Source organism: Bubalus kerabau, chromosome 2 (assembly GCF_029407905.1).
Source record: "Bubalus kerabau isolate K-KA32 ecotype Philippines breed swamp buffalo chromosome 2, PCC_UOA_SB_1v2, whole genome shotgun sequence".
In the NCBI taxonomy this organism is placed as follows: Eukaryota; Metazoa; Chordata; class Mammalia; order Artiodactyla; family Bovidae; genus Bubalus; species Bubalus kerabau.
In genome coordinates, this window is record NC_073625.1 from 102,819,922 (window position 1) to 102,840,606 (window position 20,685).

General features: G+C 43.2%; 1 protein-coding gene and 1 long non-coding RNA gene across 2 annotated transcripts in view; one reads left to right on the forward strand and one right to left on the reverse strand.

The window, feature by feature from the left end:
- Nucleotides 1–7,140: 7,140 nt before the first annotated feature.
- Nucleotides 7,141–20,685, forward strand: part of PLCXD2 (phosphatidylinositol specific phospholipase C X domain containing 2) — a 52,250-nt gene continuing 38,705 nt past the window's right edge. Inside the window, exon 1 of the mRNA XM_055568134.1 lies at nucleotides 7,141–7,843. Within this exon, the coding sequence (XP_055424109.1) occupies nucleotides 7,684–7,843 (160 nt within the window). The 5' untranslated portion in view covers nucleotides 7,141–7,683. The remainder of the gene's footprint in view (nucleotides 7,844–20,685) is intronic.
- Nucleotides 13,484–20,685, reverse strand: part of LOC129643508 (uncharacterized) — a 39,716-nt gene continuing 32,514 nt past the window's right edge. The window contains exon 3 of the long non-coding RNA XR_008710339.1: nucleotides 13,484–13,866. This is a non-coding gene — a long non-coding RNA (uncharacterized LOC129643508). The remainder of the gene's footprint in view (nucleotides 13,867–20,685) is intronic.

Consider the following 20,685-nt stretch of genomic DNA (forward strand, 5'->3'; position numbering starts at 1 on the left):
GAGGAGCCTGGTGGGCTACAATCGAAGGGTCACAAAGAGTCGGACAAGACTGAAGTGACTCAGCACGCACACACGAAACAGAAAAACGTGCTAGGTAAATTTTACTTTCTCTATTTTTGCTACTAAAAGGAAGCAGCAGCTGTGGGCACAGTTTAAGAAGGGTGCATCAAGATGTAGCTGAGGTGGAAGGTTAGCTGCAGAGATTTCTGCAGATCAGAATTCTCTGAAACCAAATCTTCAAAAAGCCAAGAAACATACTAAGAGTTTTGACTATAACCTAATATTGAGAGAGTGGATAAGGGGAAAATACTAACGATTCGTTATTTTATTTACTTTGTTTTTAAAAAAGGTTTATTTGTGTTGGTTGAAGTTTTTTTTTTTTGTAAACTTATAATTTTAATAATAAGATTGGGAGGGAATGATAATATCTGCTGTCAATTAACATGTTGTTTACCACTCAGGTGATGTGGCAACATGGTATTTCCAAATGATGTCAGCAAATCAAAATGTGGAATCAGGTCATTATTTGCCAAATGAATAACAAATGTACAGAGGTCATACTAATTGTGATGGAAGGTCAAGTGATGATGAAGATGCCTACCAGCATACACACACATGCTAACAACTGATGCCACTTGCATAATTCCAAGAACCTTGGGGTGGGGTAAGTAGAGATAGTGGATGGTTTTCCTGCCAGTTAAACTGAAATATTTTTCACTAATCACTTAAACTTATATACAACATGGGTAAGAACTGCCATTCTACCTATATTAACTTTTTTTTTTAAGAAATTGATTGATATACCAAAGTGTTGATCTAAAGCATTTGAGACATAAAAATCCCCTGGGGAGCTTTTTTTAAAGACAGAAAAAAAGATGCCACCCCCAGGGGATCTGATTCAGTAGGATTGGAGTGTGAACCAGGAGTCTGTATTTAGTAAGTTCCCAGCTGTTCTATTGGTGCTGGTGATGTGGAGACATTTTTTTTTAGGGTAACTGAAAGGGAACTTACTATATGCATGAAGTGTGCCTTTACTACCAGAAGGTGGCTCCATAACATATTAAATCAGGCACTTTATAGCTAACTAGCTAACAAAAGAGCATTGACTTGGCTAAGCAAAAACAAGCTAACTGTAAAGATAAAGATGTGGAGCTTCCCTCAATTACATTTTTTTTTTTTTTAGTGAAAGGGGTGGGTGGGAAGGGAGAATGGAAGAGGCTGCAGGAATATGGTGTGCTAGAAGGAATAAATGGACATTGAACTAATTTTACAATCATCATTTGCTATTTAGCTTCTCTCAAAAGTATTATAGCAAACATGTATTGTTAAAGGAAATCTTTAAATATATCAGAAACACTTGATGTCTAGTAAATAAAAAAAGGCAGAGATGCAGACTTCCCTGGTGGTATAGTGGCAAAGAATCTGCCAGCCAACGCAGGAGACACGGGTTCGAATCCTGATCCTGGAAGATCCCACATGTCACGAAGCAACTAAACCCGTGTTGTGTGCCACAACTGTGGAGCCCACACATCATAGAGCCTGCGCTCCGCAGCAAGAGAAGCCATGGCAATGAGAAGCTCATGCACCGCACTAGAGAATAACCCTCACTCCCCACAGCCAGAGAACTAGAGAGAGCTCACGCAGCAGGAAAGACTCAGCACAGCCTAAATAAATAAATAAGTAAAATTATCTTAAAAAAAAAAAAAAAGACAGAGAGGCTCAGAGGCTCTTCCTGATCACCAAGCTTTCACATCTGGAGGGAAAATCTCAGGGCTGGTACTGCTACATACACTCACTCTTGTCTTGTTACAGAACCCTGGTTGTGGACCACAAATACCAGGTAGGCACAAGGTGGAGCCACATATGGACAATTCCTGTTTGAGCTGCTGCTGCTCCTTACTCGGGTTCTTAAAGACACTCACCTGGGTCGGGTCACAACCACGAGGTCTCTGGCTCTAGCCTGAATCAACAAAATGACTGACCCCCAGGCCCGGACTCATGCCTCCTGTCAGGAATGCCTGAGGTGTATCATACATGTCCACAAGGCAAGTGTGCTTGGTGACCACTCTTTCCACGGAGGCTCCTGAATGTCCCGAGCTGCTACAATGATGTCACTCTTCCTGAAGGTAATTGTTGCTGTTGTCATCATGTCCCCAGCACTGCCCATATTGGGGACATTTCTTCACTCTATTCTGATCCTTATCACATTGTTTTAGGAGACTGTACTGGGGAAATGGGGCTGAGAATGACTAGAGATAAACTGCTGGTATAAGGCGCAAAGCAAAGCAGGCTTACACTCCATTTCCTCTTTCATTTATCTGGCTCATCATTTCAATTCCTCACCCTCACCACATCCTCCAGCCAGGAAAAAAAGTCATGAATGAGGCATCACTGTGGAACTCAAAGCATCGTACAAACTCCCACCTCCAGACCATGTCCCTGGAACAAACACATGCCTGGTTGTAATGCTCTTTGGGCTGTTCCTTTCCCATTAAGGACACAGCCTGGGAGAGAAGGTAACACAGGGTCTTGGAAGTAGGGGCCAGAGACAGCCTCAGCCTCAGCATCATTAAGTTGACATGTTTCCTCTGAAGCTCTTAGGGTGCCTTCAGTCAAGCAAAACCCAGGCCATCTTGCCCTGCCAACCAGACATATCCAAAGGACAAGCCGTTTGCTCTGGGACCATCAGTGTTCACTTTTGAAATGATTCCAAAGAAAATGAACCGTCTTTAACATTTCCAAAATAATGTAGCCTCCAAGACAGGACAAAGCCTGCAGTCACCTCTTCAGGAATTCAGTAGGGTCCTTAATCAAGTAATGGAGAAAAACAATTCCAGAAAAGAAAATAAAAGTTGAAGATGTATTCGCAGAAACAGGTTTGATTAATTGATGAACATTTTGATGAGAATTTCAAGTGATGAAAATAATCCCAGAGGAAGTCAGGCTGTCTATTGTGGCCCTTGAGTTATAGGTCCTTGGAGATAAGAAGTGAGAACCGAGAAGCAAGCACCATAGTTTCAAAGGTGCTCTGTGCGCCAGAGTTTCTGCATGCTTTTTCACTTTTTTCCTGCTTAGATAACTGATTTCAATAACTTACCCAAATGACTGTATTTCTCTAACAATTCTTCATTATGCTGGCGTTATCTTCTATATACAGTATGGATCATTTTTCTCCCCTTCTCAAAAACTTGCAATGGCCCCTTTTATCTGTAAAAAAGGAAGTCCGAACTCTTTAACGTACTGTGGTCTTAAACATCCTTTACCAGGTTTGCAATAATAATAGGTAACATATGATGAGAAACCATTGGCACATGATCAGGAGACTGGGGTCACAGTTCTGCCACTAGCTATGAGCTCTAGGGCAGAGCTATGTAGCCTCTAAGCTTCAGTGTCCTTTGTCAAATGGAGCTAGGAAGAGTATTTAACTCATTGAGCTCTTGTGATGGTCCAATGAGAGTAAATGAGTTCTATTTTCCATGTATCCCTCGCGTGTTATCTGTTTCTCACATCTCACATTCATTGTCATAGCTTTGCTTATGTTTTCTCAGCTATACAATCTGTTTCATGCACCAAAGCCCTCCACCCATTTTCCACTTGCAGAAACTCTTTCTCTGAATTCCAGACCTGGCTTGAAATGCCACCTCCTCTTTAATGCAAATCTTGGCCCTTCCCCCATCAAAATGTAGTTGTCCTCCACATGCCCCTCTATTATTATTACGCCTCATTCAGCCTCACATTACATTTTGAAATTCCCATATTTGATTCTCTTTTCTCCTGGATTATATTATTATCTGATGTTCATCATATGCCAGCTTTTAACTTTTCCTCCATTCCTAGCACCTATCAAAATTATTTGCACAGGATCAACACTCCCTTGGTTGTAATTGTCAATTAAAATGGACTTGCTTTAAAATTTAATCCTCCTATTAATTTAGTCTGCTCTCTGCTTAATTTCAGAGAAGGCAATGGCATCCCACTCCAGTACTCTTGCCTGGAAAATCCCATGGACGGAGGAGCCTGGTAGGCTGCAGTCCATGGGGTCGCTAGGAGCCGGACACGACTGAGCGACTTCACTTTCACTTTTCACTTTCATGCATTGGAGAAGGAAATGGCAACCCACTCCAGTGTTCTTGCCTGGAGAATCCCATTGACGGAGGAGCCTGGTGGGCTGCCGTCTATGGGGTTGCACAGAGTCAGACATGACTGAAGCGACTTAGCAGCAGCAGCAGCAACAGTAGCAGCTGCTTAATTTTTTTCATAATACAGTATGTAACAAAATATTAACTATTCATATTCTAGGTATTAATCTATATTTTAAAATTGGTTTTTCCGAAGCTAATGTGGCATAGTATAAAAATCCCACTAGTAATTTGGTCTCCAAGACAGTATGACAGAAAAATTATTCTCTAATACTTAGAAATTCTTAGCTGGGATTTTTAATGCAAGTTTATTTTTTCATTATAAAAATGATATTATAATGTTATAAAACCTCAGAAAAGAGAGTGAAAATGCAGTGCATATTCCCACCTAGCAAATGAGTTTATTTCCTAACGCCCTGTTACTCAAAGCGTGGTCTGAACCAGTAGCAGCAGAAGCAGCTTGAATCTGGTTAGAAACGAAGAATCTCAGGCCTGTCTCAGACCAACTCAATCAGAATATGGCTGATTTGCACATTAAAGGTTGAAAAGCACTGCTCTAAGGTACTACCTGGAACCCAGCAGGGCATGTTTACTGAGCATCTCCTTCCTTCAAACAAATGTTTATAGAACACCTGCTACATGCCAAGTACTGTACTAGAGGCTGTGTCTTCACCTGCAAAATTTCTTCCAGGACTGACTCAAGAATATATGGAGAGCATGCTATCTTCTTTTGAATGTTTTCTTACACGATCTAAGTAGTTTTGACTGAAAACTGCCAGAGGGGCAAAACGTCTCATTCTGAAGTGGTTCCTCTTCTCTTGTTCTCTCACGGTGATATCTCTCAGTTTAAGGTTTAATGTGTTCTTACTCTGCTCCTTCTTTCCACTAAGAGCTCAAAAATAAGGGGGAAAGTCATTGAAATTAACATTCCAGGTAAAGCTGAAAGAACACTTTTTGTTTTCTTTAGGCAGCTTTTGAGTTTTGTTTTGTTTTTTTTTTAATTGTGCATTTAAGGAAGCCCAGAAAAGGTGACATTTCAAAAGTAAATCTTGGGATACTCCTTCAAGAATATGGGGTGGGGGTGAGGGGGCATTTCATTGACTAAAACTGCTAGGTGACAGTCATTCCCAACATGTACAGCACTTACACTGAAGTGCTCTCTAAAAATCAGAAGCTGCATGATAAATAGTGTAGACTTTCTTTTCATTACCAAGTCTTCCTTGTGGTTCAGCTGGTAAAGAATCCGCCTGCGATGCAGGAGACCTGGGTTTGACCCCTGGGTTGGGAAGATCCCCTGGAGAAGGGAAAGGCTACACACTCCAGTATTCAGGCCTGGAGAATTCCCTGGACTGTGTAATCCATGGGGTTGCAAAGAGTCGGACACGTCTGAGCGACTTTCACTTTCACTTTTCACTTACTCCTTCAGGAAACAAACAAAACTTTTGGTATTATTACACAGCTCAAAAGGCTGAAAAGCAGGTTTAAACGAATGTTAGTAATAGGCTAGAAGAGGAAATTTAATAATATGTCAAAAGGGGGCACTATATAGCAAGAGTTAAGTGTACAGAAAGTTGCTTTGCTGCTGTGTAGTTACCTTGGAGATGAGGAGGTGGGGCCATTCAGTGATTAAGTGTCAGCTGACCTGTAGGTCTGTTTGTACAGGAGCCTTCTGTCTGCTTTTGGCAGAAGTTACTGTTTCCTTTTCCCGGAAGCCCTCCGGAGTCACTGGGGAGCTGCCTGGCCTGACACCTTCCAGGGTCCCACCATCAAGGTCTGGTTGTTTTTCTCCATTTGCCTATTTGCCAAGGGTGTTCCTGTGGTTATCCATGTACAAAGTTCTCATCATTACAGAGGCCCTATAGTTTACACCGTGGAAAAGGACCATTTGAGAGTGTAGGGAATATTGAAGAAAGCACAGAAATGGGTTTCTATGCCCACAAGCCTCTGGGCTCAAGGATCTAATTCCAAAATGGGATTTCCAAATAGGGCCGCCACATGAACTGTTCCCAGAAGGCTCCCGGACTTATCATTTCGAATATGAAAAGGGGGTCGTACCACCAACCTACCACCAGCCCTGCCTGACTGGGGTGATAGGGATCCCTGACAGGGATACTGTGAAGAGCAAATGGGACAAGGAATTTGGAAGAAGGTTCCAAACAACAGGCAATACAAATGTAAAGTATCATTATTTCCATTTCTGCAAAATGGGAATAAGTAGTGTGTACCTGGGAGAAGGCAATGGCACCCCACTCCAGTACTCTTCGCCTGGAAAATCCCATGGATGGAGGAGCCTTGTGGGCTTGTGGTGCATGGGGTCGCTGGGACTCGGACACAACTGAGCGACTTCACTTTCACTTTTCACTTTCACGCATTGGAGAAGGAAATGGCAATCCACTCCAGTGTTCTTGCCTGGAGAATCCTAGGGACGGGGTCGCACAGAGTCGGACACGACTGAAGTGACTTAGCAGTAGCAGTGTGTACCTGAATCTTAATTAGATAATGGTTGAAATACAAACCATCCTTGATACTGTCATTCAGATATGATATAGTGCTCTTTTCTCAGCCTCTTTATCTCTCATATTTCTGCTGCCTGTATGGTTTATTGGAAATGTTATATACTCCCTGTGTAATTGTCACTGTGCGTGTGTGTGTGTGTGTGTGTGTAAGGGAAAGAAGGAGGGCAACGTGGGGTTGCGTTTAACCTCTGTGCTGACTGTGTAAAAGGCCAGCGGAAAGACCTGTCCGATCCAAGCCCTGACTCGTCCAAGCGTGCCTGTTGCCCTGCCCGCAGTCTCTGCGGCGGCTATAAGCGAAGGAAGGCGGGAGTAACAGAATGTGGGGGTCGGGGCGGGCAGCGGAGGGGTGGGCGCAGCTCGGAGGGGCAGCCCGTGAGGGCGCGGGCCAATCGGAGCGCCCTCTGCCAGCGGCCAATCACAAGCTGCCTTGCCCGGCAAATCTGCCCGGCACTGCCGGGCGGGGCCGGGAGTCCGGGTGCCGCCGGTTACACTTCTGAGCGCCTTCTGGAAGCCACAGGGCAGGGGGAACAGTGCGGAGGAGCCGGAGGAGGGAGATCAGGCAGGTCCAGCTTATTTGCCAGCCCAGTGGCACTCATAAAAGCGTAAATCAAGCTGAGGATGGTGCGTCCGGGCGCTCACGAGTGTATAGACACACCGGCGTGTCTATGTGTCGTGTGAGCACCTGTCGTGTGAGTGGCTCCAGGAGTGGCTGCTCGTAGGACGTTCAGTTTCTGTCAGATTTATTTCGAGGGGCCTACGTTCCCCCGGTCCAGAGGGGGAGCGTAAGAAGTTTAACGAAGCTGGGTCTGAGCAGATTAAGGGAACAGCGGCTGGGTCGGTGAGGGTGGGGACTGCGGGTGCTGGGGGCTAGGGAATCTCGTCCTTGCCCCGCGTCTTTCTGGGGCACGAAGGCCTTCGGGCAAGACTGGCGTGACAAAGGTGGCTGGAGATGCTGGAGAACCTGGGCGATGATGATCGCTGAATGAGTGGCACTGGGCTGAGCTTGAACAGCTGACTGACAGAAAGGGATGCTAGCATTTAGGAAGGTAAGAAGGAAACTCAGAATGGGGACCATCTGCTCCCCCAACCCCAGCGGGACAAAGACATTGGAGGTCTGCAATGCCGACTGGATGGCCTCACTCCCTTCTCACCTCCACAACGTACCCCTTTCCAATCTGGCAATTCCAGGTATTCTTCTATTCCTACTTGTACCCACTCTGTTTGTTTCTGCCATTTTAGTGTGGTTAATGGGTTGGGCTGCCTTTCTATTGTGCTGAGAAAATAATTGTCACTGACCTTAACTAAACCTCTTTTTATTTCCAACTAAAAGCTTAACATTGAAGCAGCTCCTGTAAAGAGATTTAAGTACACTGCATCATTGGCAAAAAGGGACTTGAGAATGGAAGCCCCATTTTTGGTTTGTTTGTTTGGGTCTTTTTGTTTTGTTCTTGAATAGACTAATTCTAAGAACATTACCTTCTTAGTGTTGGGGCCAGGGTATGTGAGAGATGTGTTTCCTTGAATCACTCAAAATAAAAAAGAGAGATCAAGGTAATGAATAAAGAGTCATGAACAATTTTAGATCTGGATCAAAATTAACACTGTAAAGTGTTTTCTTTCTCATTTATCTGACCTTGCATAGTGGAGAAACAAACAGATTAGCATTTAAGAAGAGATTCAGAACTAGGACTGAATATCCAAACGCATATTATTGTTGTTGGAAAAGCCAGAAATAGAGAACACAGGTGTTTGTCACAGCCAGTCATTAGGTGTGATGAAGAAGTGGTGTTTGAAGCTTTGTCTATATATACGCAGGTGTCTGCCTGGCTGATCTAGAACTGAAGGCTTGGAACCCACTTCTGCACCAGCCGCTCTCCCTCCTGGGGGGTTTGTACTGTGACAACACTCTCATTAGATTTGTCCTTTTCCTTCCATCCAAAAGCTGATTGAAGCTGGGTTTCCAGGGAAGGAGGTTGACTACAGTAATCCTGGTATTGTGGGCTGGGCAAGGTCTAGATTCTGATACTTGGAAAGCACTGCCAGGAGCGGGGGAGTGGACCACTGCCAATCCTTTCTCTCTCCTGGAGACATAACAATTGCCTTCATCCCTAGACTACCAGGCAAACTCCCAAACATCCCTGGGAGCAGTCTGCCTTTTCGTGGCAGACAGGATGACCTCATGCAACCCCAGGTCTTTGCTTTCTATGCATGAGGAAGAGTTGTGCCGGCTTCAGGTGCAGCCTTCCCTGAGTCGCCTCTTCTTCTGGAGGTCTTCCAGGTTCATCGTCTTCATAGGCTCTTGTTGCTTTTGAGCAAGGAGAGGGTTGCTAAATCTCTTTATAGTTATGATCACTTGTGTTTTATCAGCCATTGACTATGGCTCTCTGGGAAATATCAGACGGCAGTGCTTCAGAACAGGTCTTTTCCTTGTTTAATTGATGCCTGTGGAGTCATTGCTGAAATGATGCACAGGCCTCCTTCAACATGAGTCATTTGTCTTTAGGCTTTTTGATGGAATGTTTTGTCAGGTGGTATGGCAAATAGAATGTGTTTGCAAACAGAATGGCATCTTAGGCAGGCACAAAATGACTCTGTCGTTTGGGGCATGTCCGGGTAGGCTGTACTTCCTGCTGTATTTTGGACAGTTCAGACCACAGCAGCAACTCTGCCCATGATGTGGCTGTGTACTCTGACCCTATGACTCCAGAAAGGAGCTGGGCATTTGTTCTTAATCTGTAGGGTTTCTCCAGTTACTAGAATTGCCAGAGTTAGCAAATAGTGGGGCCTTCTGCTGTAACTGGAAATTCTGTGGTTATCCACCGAGGGGGCACAGAAATTTGTTCAGCCACTGCTTTGTGAAGTCCTGTCCTTCTAAGCAAAAAAAAAAAAAAACAAAAACAAAAAAAGTGTCCTTGACTGCTCAAAAGATACTGAACTCATTGCTGTGAATGTCCTTTTCCCAGCAGCGGATGGGACATGAGTGTATGCAAAAATATAAAGCTCAGAAGACGAAAATCACATATTAAATGCTAGCCATTTGTGAACCCTTTTCCCCTCCTCCCCCAGCCCCTGCACCCCTGCCTCGATGCTAGTTCTCCTTTGTCTACCTTGAGCTTCATATTCCCCAGCTAAGGACTAGCAGTTGAGTTCTGCCAGGACTTGTTAAGAGATTCTGGAATATATACAGCCATTGGGAAGTGGAGGCCACCATCTTCCTCCCTGTTCCTCTATTCCTTTTCCCTCATCATCACCTTCATCATAATAGTTATTATTCACGGAGCACACACACAGAGCACTCTCTGGCATATATTACCTCAAACCCTTATACCTCCAAGATGGGTAGTAACCTCATTTTAGAAATAAGAAAATTATTGTCCAGAGAGATTAAGTAATTTTTTTTCAAGATCACACAAGTAACAAACAGCAGAAGTAATATTTAAGCTCCTATGTAGCTGGCTCCAAAACCCATGCACTCTCCCTGTGCCCCTAAGGAGGCCCTGGGAAGTTCAGAGCAGCTAGAGGGAGGGAAGGGGGAGAGTTCTGTAACTGAAAACTAGTTTTCAGACTGTCCTCTGCAACAAATGAAAGAATTTTTAAAACTGGGTGATTTTTTTATCTGACCAATTATATATCACTGTCTAGCTAGATATATACATAGATATGTATACATATTATATATCTATTATATATATATATATATATATATACATATCAGTTCAGTCGCTCAGTCGTGTCCGACTCTTTGCAACCCCATAAACGTCAGCATGCGAAGCCTCCATGTCCATCACCAACTCCCAGAATTTACTCAAACTCATGTCCATCGAGTTGATGATACCATCCAACCATCTTATCTTCTGTCGTCCCCTTCTCCTCCTACCTTCAATCTTTCCTAGCATCAGGGTCTTTTCCAGTGAGTCAGTTCTTCACATCAGGTGGCCAAAGTACTGGAGTTTCAGCTTCAACATCTGTCTTTCCAATGAATATTCAGGACTGATTTCCTTTAGGATTGATAGATTGGATCTCCTTGCAGTCCAAGCGACTCTCAGGAGTCTTCTCCAACACCACAGTTCAAAAGCATCAATTCTTCGATGTTCAGCTTTCTTTATACTCCAGCTCACACCCATACATGACTACTGGAAAAACCATAGCTTTGACTAGACAGACTTTTTTTAGTAAAGTGATGTCTCTGCTTTTTAATATGCTGTCTAGGTTACACACTAATGTATGTGTGTGTTGTTGTTTAGTCACTAAGCCATGTCTGACTCTTTGCAACCCCATGGACTATACCCTGCCAGGCTCCTCCATCCATGGGATTTTCCAAGCAAGAATTCTGGAGTGGGTTGCCATTTCCTTCTCCAGGGGATCTTCCCAACCCAGGAATTGAATCCATGTCTCCTGCATTGGCAGGCAGATTCCGCAGAGCACCTGGGAAGCCCCATATATATCCCTGTCCAGAAACAGAAGCCAGTAAGATATCCCCATTTGGAACTGGAATCCAGAAAGTTTTAAATTCAAATATAGTGCTTAGACCTATTCTATATGTGCACATGTGCTTGTGTGTACCAACCCAGGGTGTCTTTACTATGGGTCAGCTCTGTCAGGGTGGGACATGGGAAAGGGCAGGGAAAAGGCAGGGGTTCTGACCTTAATAGAAGAACTGGGATGGAGTTCACTGTGTCAGATTTGAGTGCATCTATTGCATTTGCCTAAATCGTGATGGGAGAGAACAAGCGTGAACGTGCATCTCTCAGCAAAGCCTTGATGTGTTATTTTGTGCCCAAAACTGTTAAGAACACCTGTTAATGACCAGTTTCACCCAGACATATTGACCTATCTTGGAGAACCTCAAAACAGTTCTCCCTGCCAACTGCATAGAATAATTTGAGACCTTAAGGGTGAAAAGTCTGGAAAAGTCAGATTTTTTAATTAAAGCTTTAAACTCTACAAACAATTTTGTTCATGTTAGTGAAAGCATGATTTTTTTCTATGGACAATGGACTGATAGGAAAATTTTTCTCTATATTGTGTGTGGTTTCCAATGAATTCTTCTCTATATATTTCAGTGTTATTTCTTTTTTAAGAAACCATGTTTCCTCTCTTTTAAAAAATAATATATTTGGTCTATTGGAAAGAATGTTGAATATAAGGGTCTGGAAATTTGATATTGTTGATTCTGGCTGTTTGATACTGTAGAAGTATCTGAATTTCTTAGGTCTTAGTTTCCTCATTTGTAATTAAGGTGCTGGATTAAATGCAATTTAGAAATTGAAAGCGAAAACCCTTCAGTCATGTCCAACTCTTTGCAATCCCATGGACTGTAGCCTGCCAGGCTCCTTTGTCCATGGAATTCTCCAGGTAAGAATACTGGAATGGGTAGCCATTCCCTTCTCCAGGGGATCTTCCTGACCCATGGGTCGAACCTGAGTCCCCTGCCTTGCAGGCAGGTTCTATATCTGCTGAGCCACCAGGGTAGAGTCCTTTCCAAATTAAAAATTCTTTGATTAGTTTGAAGGTTTTTTGTTTCTTTTTTTTTTTTCCTGTTCACCTACAAACATAGAAAAATGACTAGGTCATTTTTGTGAAGGTTATTTTTTATGCCTTTTCAGAACAAGAAATGATTTTTGGCATGTGCAGACAAGCACCCACAATTGCTAGAATGAAGCAAAGTCTTCTCACTTTAGCATCATAAAACAGACTGTAGAGTAGTTCAAATTGTACATACTCTGAGTACATTTAAAGAAACCTCATGCTCAGGTCTGTGGGAGTATCAGGCATCAATCCTACTGTCAAACAAGCTTACAACTTAGAGATATTTACACATACACACACACACAAACACACACGTGTATCCACCATACACAATTTTAAAAAACTAATTGTGTTAAATATTAAAACAGAGATGTAAATAGTGTTACAGATGCACATAGAATGGAAGGATTAATTTCAGCTTTTAAGAGTAGCAACTAGGTCTTCCCTGGTGGCTCAGACGATGAAGAGTCTGCCTGCAGTGTGGGAGACTGGGGTTCAATCCCTGGGTCAGGAAGATATCCTGAAGAAGGGAATGGCAGCCCACTCCAATGTTCTTGCCTGGAGAATCCCATGGACAGAGGAGACTGGTGGGCTATAATCCATAGAGTCGCAAAGAGTTGGACATGACTGAGCACATAGAATGAAGAGATTAATTTCAGCTTTTAAGAATAGAAACTACTTTCTTGAAAAAAATGACATTTGACCTGGAATTTGAAGAATGGTCAGAATTTCAAGAAATATGGCCTGGGGGAGTCAGGGTAGGGAAGAGAGCTTTCCATTGGAAATAAAGCAGTTAAGCTTAGGAATGGAGGTATATTTGGGAAATGGCTGGAGGACTGCCTTCGCTGCCCCTCAGGAAGGCTTTGTTAACATCTTTATCATTGCACTTCTCCATCCATCTTCTTCTGCATCATCTGGGTACAACTTGTGTACAGAGAATATGGCTTATTTCCCTTTACAATCCTAAGTCCTAGCACAGGAGAGCAGCTCCATCACTGATAACTGTTGAGTCAGTCGTTTAGTGCATGGAACAGGACAGTAAGAATGCTGGAGAAGTGGCTTGCAGCCCCCATCATGTTCACCTGTGATCAGAGCTAAACCTAACAGATAGGTTAGGTTCACCTTCTGTGAATGCCGTATGCAACACTCTGAATATTTTCCAATCGGTTTCTTGTTATCTTTGCACAATATTACTGTAGCTCGAGATAAGGCTCATCACTGAGCCGCATTGGCCATGGAAATTCTGAGTCAGAGTCAGATGGTCTGCAGGATCAGAAGCAGGTCTCTGGTGTCACTCTGCCCCAGGAACAGTTCTTTCACCCCGCATCCTTTCTGTCTTCCCTCTGCCCTGGTCAGATGTGAGCGTCTCATGTTTCCAGTGTGGCTGCAGCCTCAGCCTGCTCTCCTTTCTTGTTCACTCTTCCCCTTCCGTCCACTGACCTGGCCTGTGTCCCAGCCTCTCCCTTTCCAGCACCAGCCCTCGTGCAGACCTCACTGCCCTCAATTCCCAGAGCGTTCTCTGCTCTCACCTGGTGGATGATATGCCCTCCTCTCCTCTTTCATCCTTCTGGAATCCTGTCCTTTTCCTGTGCAGTCCTGCCTTTGACTACTTGGCGGTTTCTGTAGCTCTTCTCCTGTGGCCCCACACTCACTTCCCACATGTGTGCAGGGAGACGGAATCCCTATGAGAGCAGGACAGAGGGAATCATTACTCCAGTCCTGCATCTGGAAGTTGGATCAGGTCTGGTGCATCTCACCAGGATGGGGACCCAAAATGGCACAAGATCCACTGTGGAACCAGAAGGATATGTTGGCGCCACTCTAGGGATATCACAAACCATAAGCTGGCCCTAAAAGAGACTCATTCACCTACAGAAGCTGTGGAATTGGAGGCTGTGGAAAACCAAGGACCAAGCCGAATCTACCAGGGCTGACCCAATCGAGAAAAAAAAAAAAAATCACACGCAACCAAAATCGTATCTTAAGTGGGAGTACATTTTTGTTGCCATTGTGTTTCCTTTTTCCCTTCCAGGTGGTCATGGTGAGGAATAAAAAGAGGCTGTGATTTAGTGTTTGTATTAGTAGGTTTCTCTTCTAAGAAGGTTCATCACTTCTGAGATCCTTTCCCTGCCCCAGTCACACGAAAGCCACAAGAAATTCAGAAATCACGCATATCTGTAAGAAGTAGAACCATGGGTTGGTTTGGAGTATGAATGCTAAAGCCACACTGTCTGGATTTGAATCCCAGCTCTGCCGCTCATGACTGTGACCTTGAGCAAGTTACTTAACCTCTCCGTGTCTCAATGCTCACTATTATCTCTTCAAAACAGAGATAATAGTGGCACTACCTCATTTGGTTAATTTGAGAATTTAAATAAATTCATAGAGCATGCTAAGAACAGCATCTGTCACAAAACAATGCATATTTAAAAAAAAATTAGTCACGGTAGTCATTTATTGAAAGCCTGTGTCGGGAATGGACAGCAAAAAAGAGTTGTAAAATGCAGTCTGTTCCTTCAGGTAATTTGCAGTCTTGTTAAGGGGTTGACCTTCCAATTAAGCCATGTGGCTCCATGTTCTCTGACCAGATCAGTGTAACTTGAATGGTCATCCCTTCAAGGGGACTTGGAGTTAAGGGAAGGCTACCTGGTGGGTAGCCCAGATTGTGAGTATCAAAGGAGTCTTAAATGCAGTCTGTGGGGAACTGATCAAGAGAGCCAGAAATCCTCTTCAGCTACTTTATCCCCCTATCCCAAACTTTGTCATCTCCAGCCATCCAAAGCCTTTGGGAAAATTTGACCATGTTGCTAAATGTGCTTCTGCTTTCTTCTTGGCCCCAGAACTTACACTCCTAACCCGGTCATTTTATCACCAGATGAAGAGTAGGAATATTGCAAAATGCTTTCCTTTAAACAAATCTTTTTACATATTTTATAACACCTTCCCGTGCAGTGGAAGGCTTCCTGATCCCTCCAAACATATGCATCATCCACACATGCAAATGCGCACATACCACCCATCACCACACCCACACACAGTGCACACACACTGAGCCATGCCCTGAGCCTCACCCTCAGGAGCCCCAGTTCTAGTGCCTACTATTGCTTCCCCTTTCTAAAAATCCTGCAAGACATGCCCACTGACATTTCAGATCCTGTGAGCCTGCTGCTGTCACCTGCATGCTGCTGTTTCAGACAAGCTTCTGAGGCTGGGGATTTGGTTTCTGACACGTGCTCTGACCTGATCTCTGCTCCATGTGACAGGCTGGCTCCACAACTCTCCCTGACTTCTAAGAGCTTTTAGGTACATGCACACTAGAGGGAATGGTCGTGAAGCGCTTTAGCTCCTGTAACTTTGCCTTCAAGAAAAGCACAAACCACTTTGTAAATGCTGACTAACCCTAATTAGAGTTTCATACCAGGCCTGCAGAGGAGGGATTATTTATAGAAATTGTAATAGGTGGGTGTATTTGTGTGTGTGAAAAGAATTTGAACACACGTCAAGAACCAAATTTAGGTGGAGGAGACCTGTGACTAAATCTGTCTGAGTATTTACACACATGTGGTGAGTAGGAGTTCTTCCACCTTCTCACATCTATAGAAATGTGGGAGTTAGGTTGCTGAATGCCAGTGAGGCTCAAACAGTCCCTGGGAGGATGGCATTAGTAGATCTCTGGGTAGTTCCCAGGTCATGTGGGTTGGCCACAGAGCCCTATACCACTCTCAGGGGATGTCTAGCTCGTGTTATCTATGAGACATCAACAGTCTTTTTTGGATTCCTTGGCTACTAAGCAGTTGACATTTTCTAAGAGAATAATAGGGTTTTGAAAAATAATTTCCAATTATTCTAGAACTATTGGCTGGAGGGCATTATGTCTTCTCAGAGAATATTCTATCAGTACTTTTTTTCCCTCTGTACAGACCTAACAAAATCTAAGTAAAGAAAAAAAAAAAAAATAGGAAGCAGTGGTACCTTATAATGTAAATGTCTTGGAGCTTGGAGGTGTCTGCAGTGATGGTGAGAATGGGACATCCTAGACTCTGGCAGACTGAAGGCTTGTATACTGAAAGCAATATGCTAAAGTATTGAAGCCAGGCAAAAACACATGCTGAACAGATAAAGGTGAAGGCAGCATCCATCCGTCCATTCCTCCCTCCCTATTCTCTCTCTCCCTTCTCCCCTCCCTTCCTCTCTCCTTCCTCCCTGGTTTGAGTTTAAGAGATTGCCCTGGCAGGAGGTATCTGCATAGACCCTCATAGGAATAATATGAGCACATCGTGTCAGTTTAGCTAAAAAATATTACTGGTGCTTGTTTGCTCCTTTTGCTTCTCATTACCGGTACTTTTAAAAATTTATTTATTTAGAAGGAAAGTATTCAAAGGATATTTATAAAGTGGCCCTTTTGTGTCAGGTACTGTGTTAAATTAGGTGATAGATAAATAAGATTATTCTCTCTGCTCTTAATGAAGTTCTGATCATAAAAGTAGAAAGCCAAAGTTCAAACATAATGGATAAAAATACACAGGGCACAAAAACACTCAGAAAACCAACACGTTATTGGTAGGAGGAGGAAAGCTTGGTAGATTGGACTTCAAGAGGAGATCACCCTTGGGTTGATATAAAGAGTATAAAGAGCCATGAGTGTGTATCCAGTTGTTACAGGTAGAGAGAAGAGTGATGCAGTGCAGGGGTACCAAGGACTGGGAGATAAAGTTTCCTTGAGGAAACCCAAGCATCGATTTCATTTAAACAAAGTAATGGAGATAAGGCCGGGAAAGTAGGCTAATGAGCCTTATGTGTCATGCCAAGATGAAACATTAAACATTATCCCAAAGGCAAAAAAGCAGCTAGTTAAAGACTTGATCAGGAATAGATTAGAAACTCTAAGATAACAGCATTGGATGAAGAGAAACAAAATGACCCATTCATTATTAGGGCTGCTGAGGGGTAATATGAGAAATTCATTATCTCTTTCAGTCTACTTAATACATATGTGTTGATTATTTTCCATATGCCAGGTCCTCTCCTGGGCACTGGTGATTCAGTGATGAGCAATACAGACATGGCTTCTGCCTTCAGAGAACTTACAATATAGTTGGAGAAATGGGCATTTAATCAAACAGTTATAATACAATACGCTATGTAAGATGATGAGGGAGGTAAAGATTGCTGTTGATACAGCAGGGATATCTTAACAGGGAGACAGGGACACCCCCAGAAGGAAGTGATGAATACACTGTAACCTGAAGAACACATCAGAATAAGCCCCCAGGATAAGAGGAATAAGGCTAGAGTATCCTAGGAGATGAAACAATATGGGTGAAGACCTTGAAGAAATAAAATGGCCCATTTAACAAACCCAGATAGTTCACTCTAGTTTACTGTAGGCAAAGAGAAGGGGGCCAGGAGGAAAGTGACAGATACCGAGAGGTCTTGGAAGCCATGTTAAGGTGATTTGACTGTATAGTCACTCAGTCATGTCCAGCTTTGCAACCCCAAGGACTGTAGCCCACCAGGCTCCTCTGACCGTGGAATTCTATGGACTGTAGCCCGCCAGCCTCCTCTGTCCATGGAATTCTCCAAACAAGAATACTGGAGTGGGTAGCCATTCCCTTCTCTAGGGGATCTTTCCAACCCAGGGATTGAACCATTATATTTATATATGTGTGTGTGTGTGTGTATACATATTTAGATTTCAACTAAAATTTTACTTTCAAGAAAGCTATCCTGAACTTCTAGTCATACATAAGTGACCCTCGCAACCCTCCCAAACTTGTTTACTGTTCTGCTTATTCTGTAAGAATTCTGTCATTTCTGGTTTCATTCTTTCCCCTACCATGTTGGCAGCTTGCAGTGGGAGAGGGGAAGTTAGCTATGTGTACCGCACCACAAACCAACTGTGAAATGGAAACTTTTTATTAATAGTTACATTACCACATTATCAAATACCATTTATTTTACACATTGACATCTAGGGTTACACCAGGAGGCTTAGTAAAAGCAGGAGAATTTTGCAGTTGAGTATTTAATCTAATTTTTCTCCTACTCTGAACATTTTCCTGTTCTCCCTAAACCTTCATATTGTTCTTTCTTTTGTGTTGAAAGGAAAAGTTGTTAAAGTATGATTATCCCAGAACTGAGAAGCCTCATCAGAGCATGACCAAGTGCCCCTTGTGAGGTGTTATTTCACCAAAAATTATGCCATCTGTTCAGAGACAGATCAGCGTTGTAATTAGCAAGATAGAGGAAGAATTTCTTATTAATGAATTATCTCTACAATATCTTATTTGGATATTAGTGTCTAATGGACATTTAAGGAAGAGAAAGTCTTTCAAAGAAAGATAGATACCCATCTATATAAAATGCCTCCAATACATGGAATTGAAAAACACTTGACTTGCATAAATCATAGGATATTTGGAGACTGTCCCAGGCAATGAATTCCCTTGATCCCCTGCAGAGTTCTTAGGAGGCTTGGCTCCCCCTTGAGCCCCACAAGGACATCTCCAGGCCAGAAGTGGGACTGTCTGGACAGGCCTTTGAACCAGAGAAGCTTTACTTGCATTTGTTGTTATATATAAATATTTCACTGGACAACATTCCAGGTCTGAAAGCACCATGAGAACCCCTGATTTATTTCAGTTTTCTCTAGCTTATCAAGCCACTTGGGCTAGACCAGGAGCAGCTCTCTGGATTCCCAGACTGAGGTCTGTTCTCAGACTATGGCATGCCCTTTGGCTTCTCAGAACATGAAAAATATGTTGATCTACATCCTCTGCTTCCAAATGTTCTGCCTTGCTTCAAAACACAGTTGCTTTTTTGCACAGTAAATAAATATGAATTAAATAGGCAACTGATTAAAAATTATATTGGCTACATGGCCCTCTCAAGTTTTGCTGAAAGTATAATGGTTATTTTTAATACTCTCCCACATTGCCCCATGGAAGATGATCAAGTATGATGGATCAAGTTTATCCCATTGGGTTGGCAGGCTTTAAAGATATTATTCATTGGTTTGGGAAACTGCTAAGCAGTCCCCTGATCATGAACCTCGGATCCGTGTTGGCTCTATTTTGTACATCCTAAAGATGCCTCAGCCTTTCCACCCTTATCAGAATGGAGTCAAGTTCTCTATAAATGTGGATTTTTCCCCCCCAAGGACCTAATTTAGGTACATAAGATAGGAAGCCCCAAGGAGATGTTATTAAAAGATAATTTATATGAGCTTAAGTTGCAGGAAATCTACTCTCTGGGACTTTTTCTTTTAAATTGTGCAATACCAAATTTTATTCTAGCTGTTCCTTTCATCATCCGTTCTGGTTTATTTCTGTCCTCTGTGTTTTCTAACACATTCCTCTTCATTGACCCAGATAACTCAAGCTAGAAGGACACATAGAGATAAATGGAGCTGGGGACATTCAGGTGCTAGGGGAGGGAAGGTGCAGAGAGTGAACTCTACCTGTTTAAAGAAGATGGATGGACCAAAGAGAAGTTTGGGAAAGGATGAGGAGATCTAGGCTCATCTGCCTTCAGCAAGCCTTTAAAGAGCTGTTCACTCAAACAGGCATGCTTGCACTTTGTCTGTGTCCGATCAGATCAGTCGCTCAGTCGTGTCCGACTCTTTGCGACCCCATGAATCACAGCACGCCAGGCCTCCCTGTCCATCACCAACTCCCGGAGTTCACTCAGACTCATGTCCATCGAGTCAGTGATGCCATCCAGCCATCTCATCCTCTGTCGTCCCCTTCTCCTCTTGCACCCACTCCCTCCCAGCATTTTTTCCAATGAGTCAACTCTTCGCATGAGGTGGCCAAAGTACTGGAGTTTCAGCTTCAGCATCATTCCTTCCAAAGAAATCCCAGGGCTGATCTCCTTTAGAATGGACTGGTTGGATCTCCTTGCAGTCCAAGGGACTCTCAAGAGTCTTCTCCAACACCACAGTTCAAAAGCATCAATTCTTCAGCGCTCAGCTTTCTTCACAGTCCAACTCTCACATCCATACATGACCACAGGAAAAACCATAGCCTTGTCTAGACGAACCTTTGTTGGCAAAGTAATGTCTCTGCTTTTGAATATGCTATCTAGGTTGGTCATAACTTTCCTTCCAAGGAGTAAGCGTCTTTTAATTTCATGGCTGCAGTCAACATCTGCAGTACATGTATTCAATACCTACTATATGCCAGAAACTTACTAAGTATGGAGATATGGGCATGAATTACATATGATCCCCATCCTCAAAATCTCACAGTCAGCTGTCAGTGACAGACGTGGAGATAATTACCACCAGTGTCCCAAGCAGCACAGGGCAAAGAGCAGTTAAATCTTCATGGTTAAGTCACGTGAGCTCACAGACGAAAGATTGTGACCTGAGTCACATACAAGTAATTAAATTGGACAGGCAAGGGACAATGAGATTTTTCCCAAGGATTCTAAGGGTGCTTTGGGTTTTTTTTAACAGATATTTTGCTGTACTTAATAACCATCAGGCTCAATTCTCTACA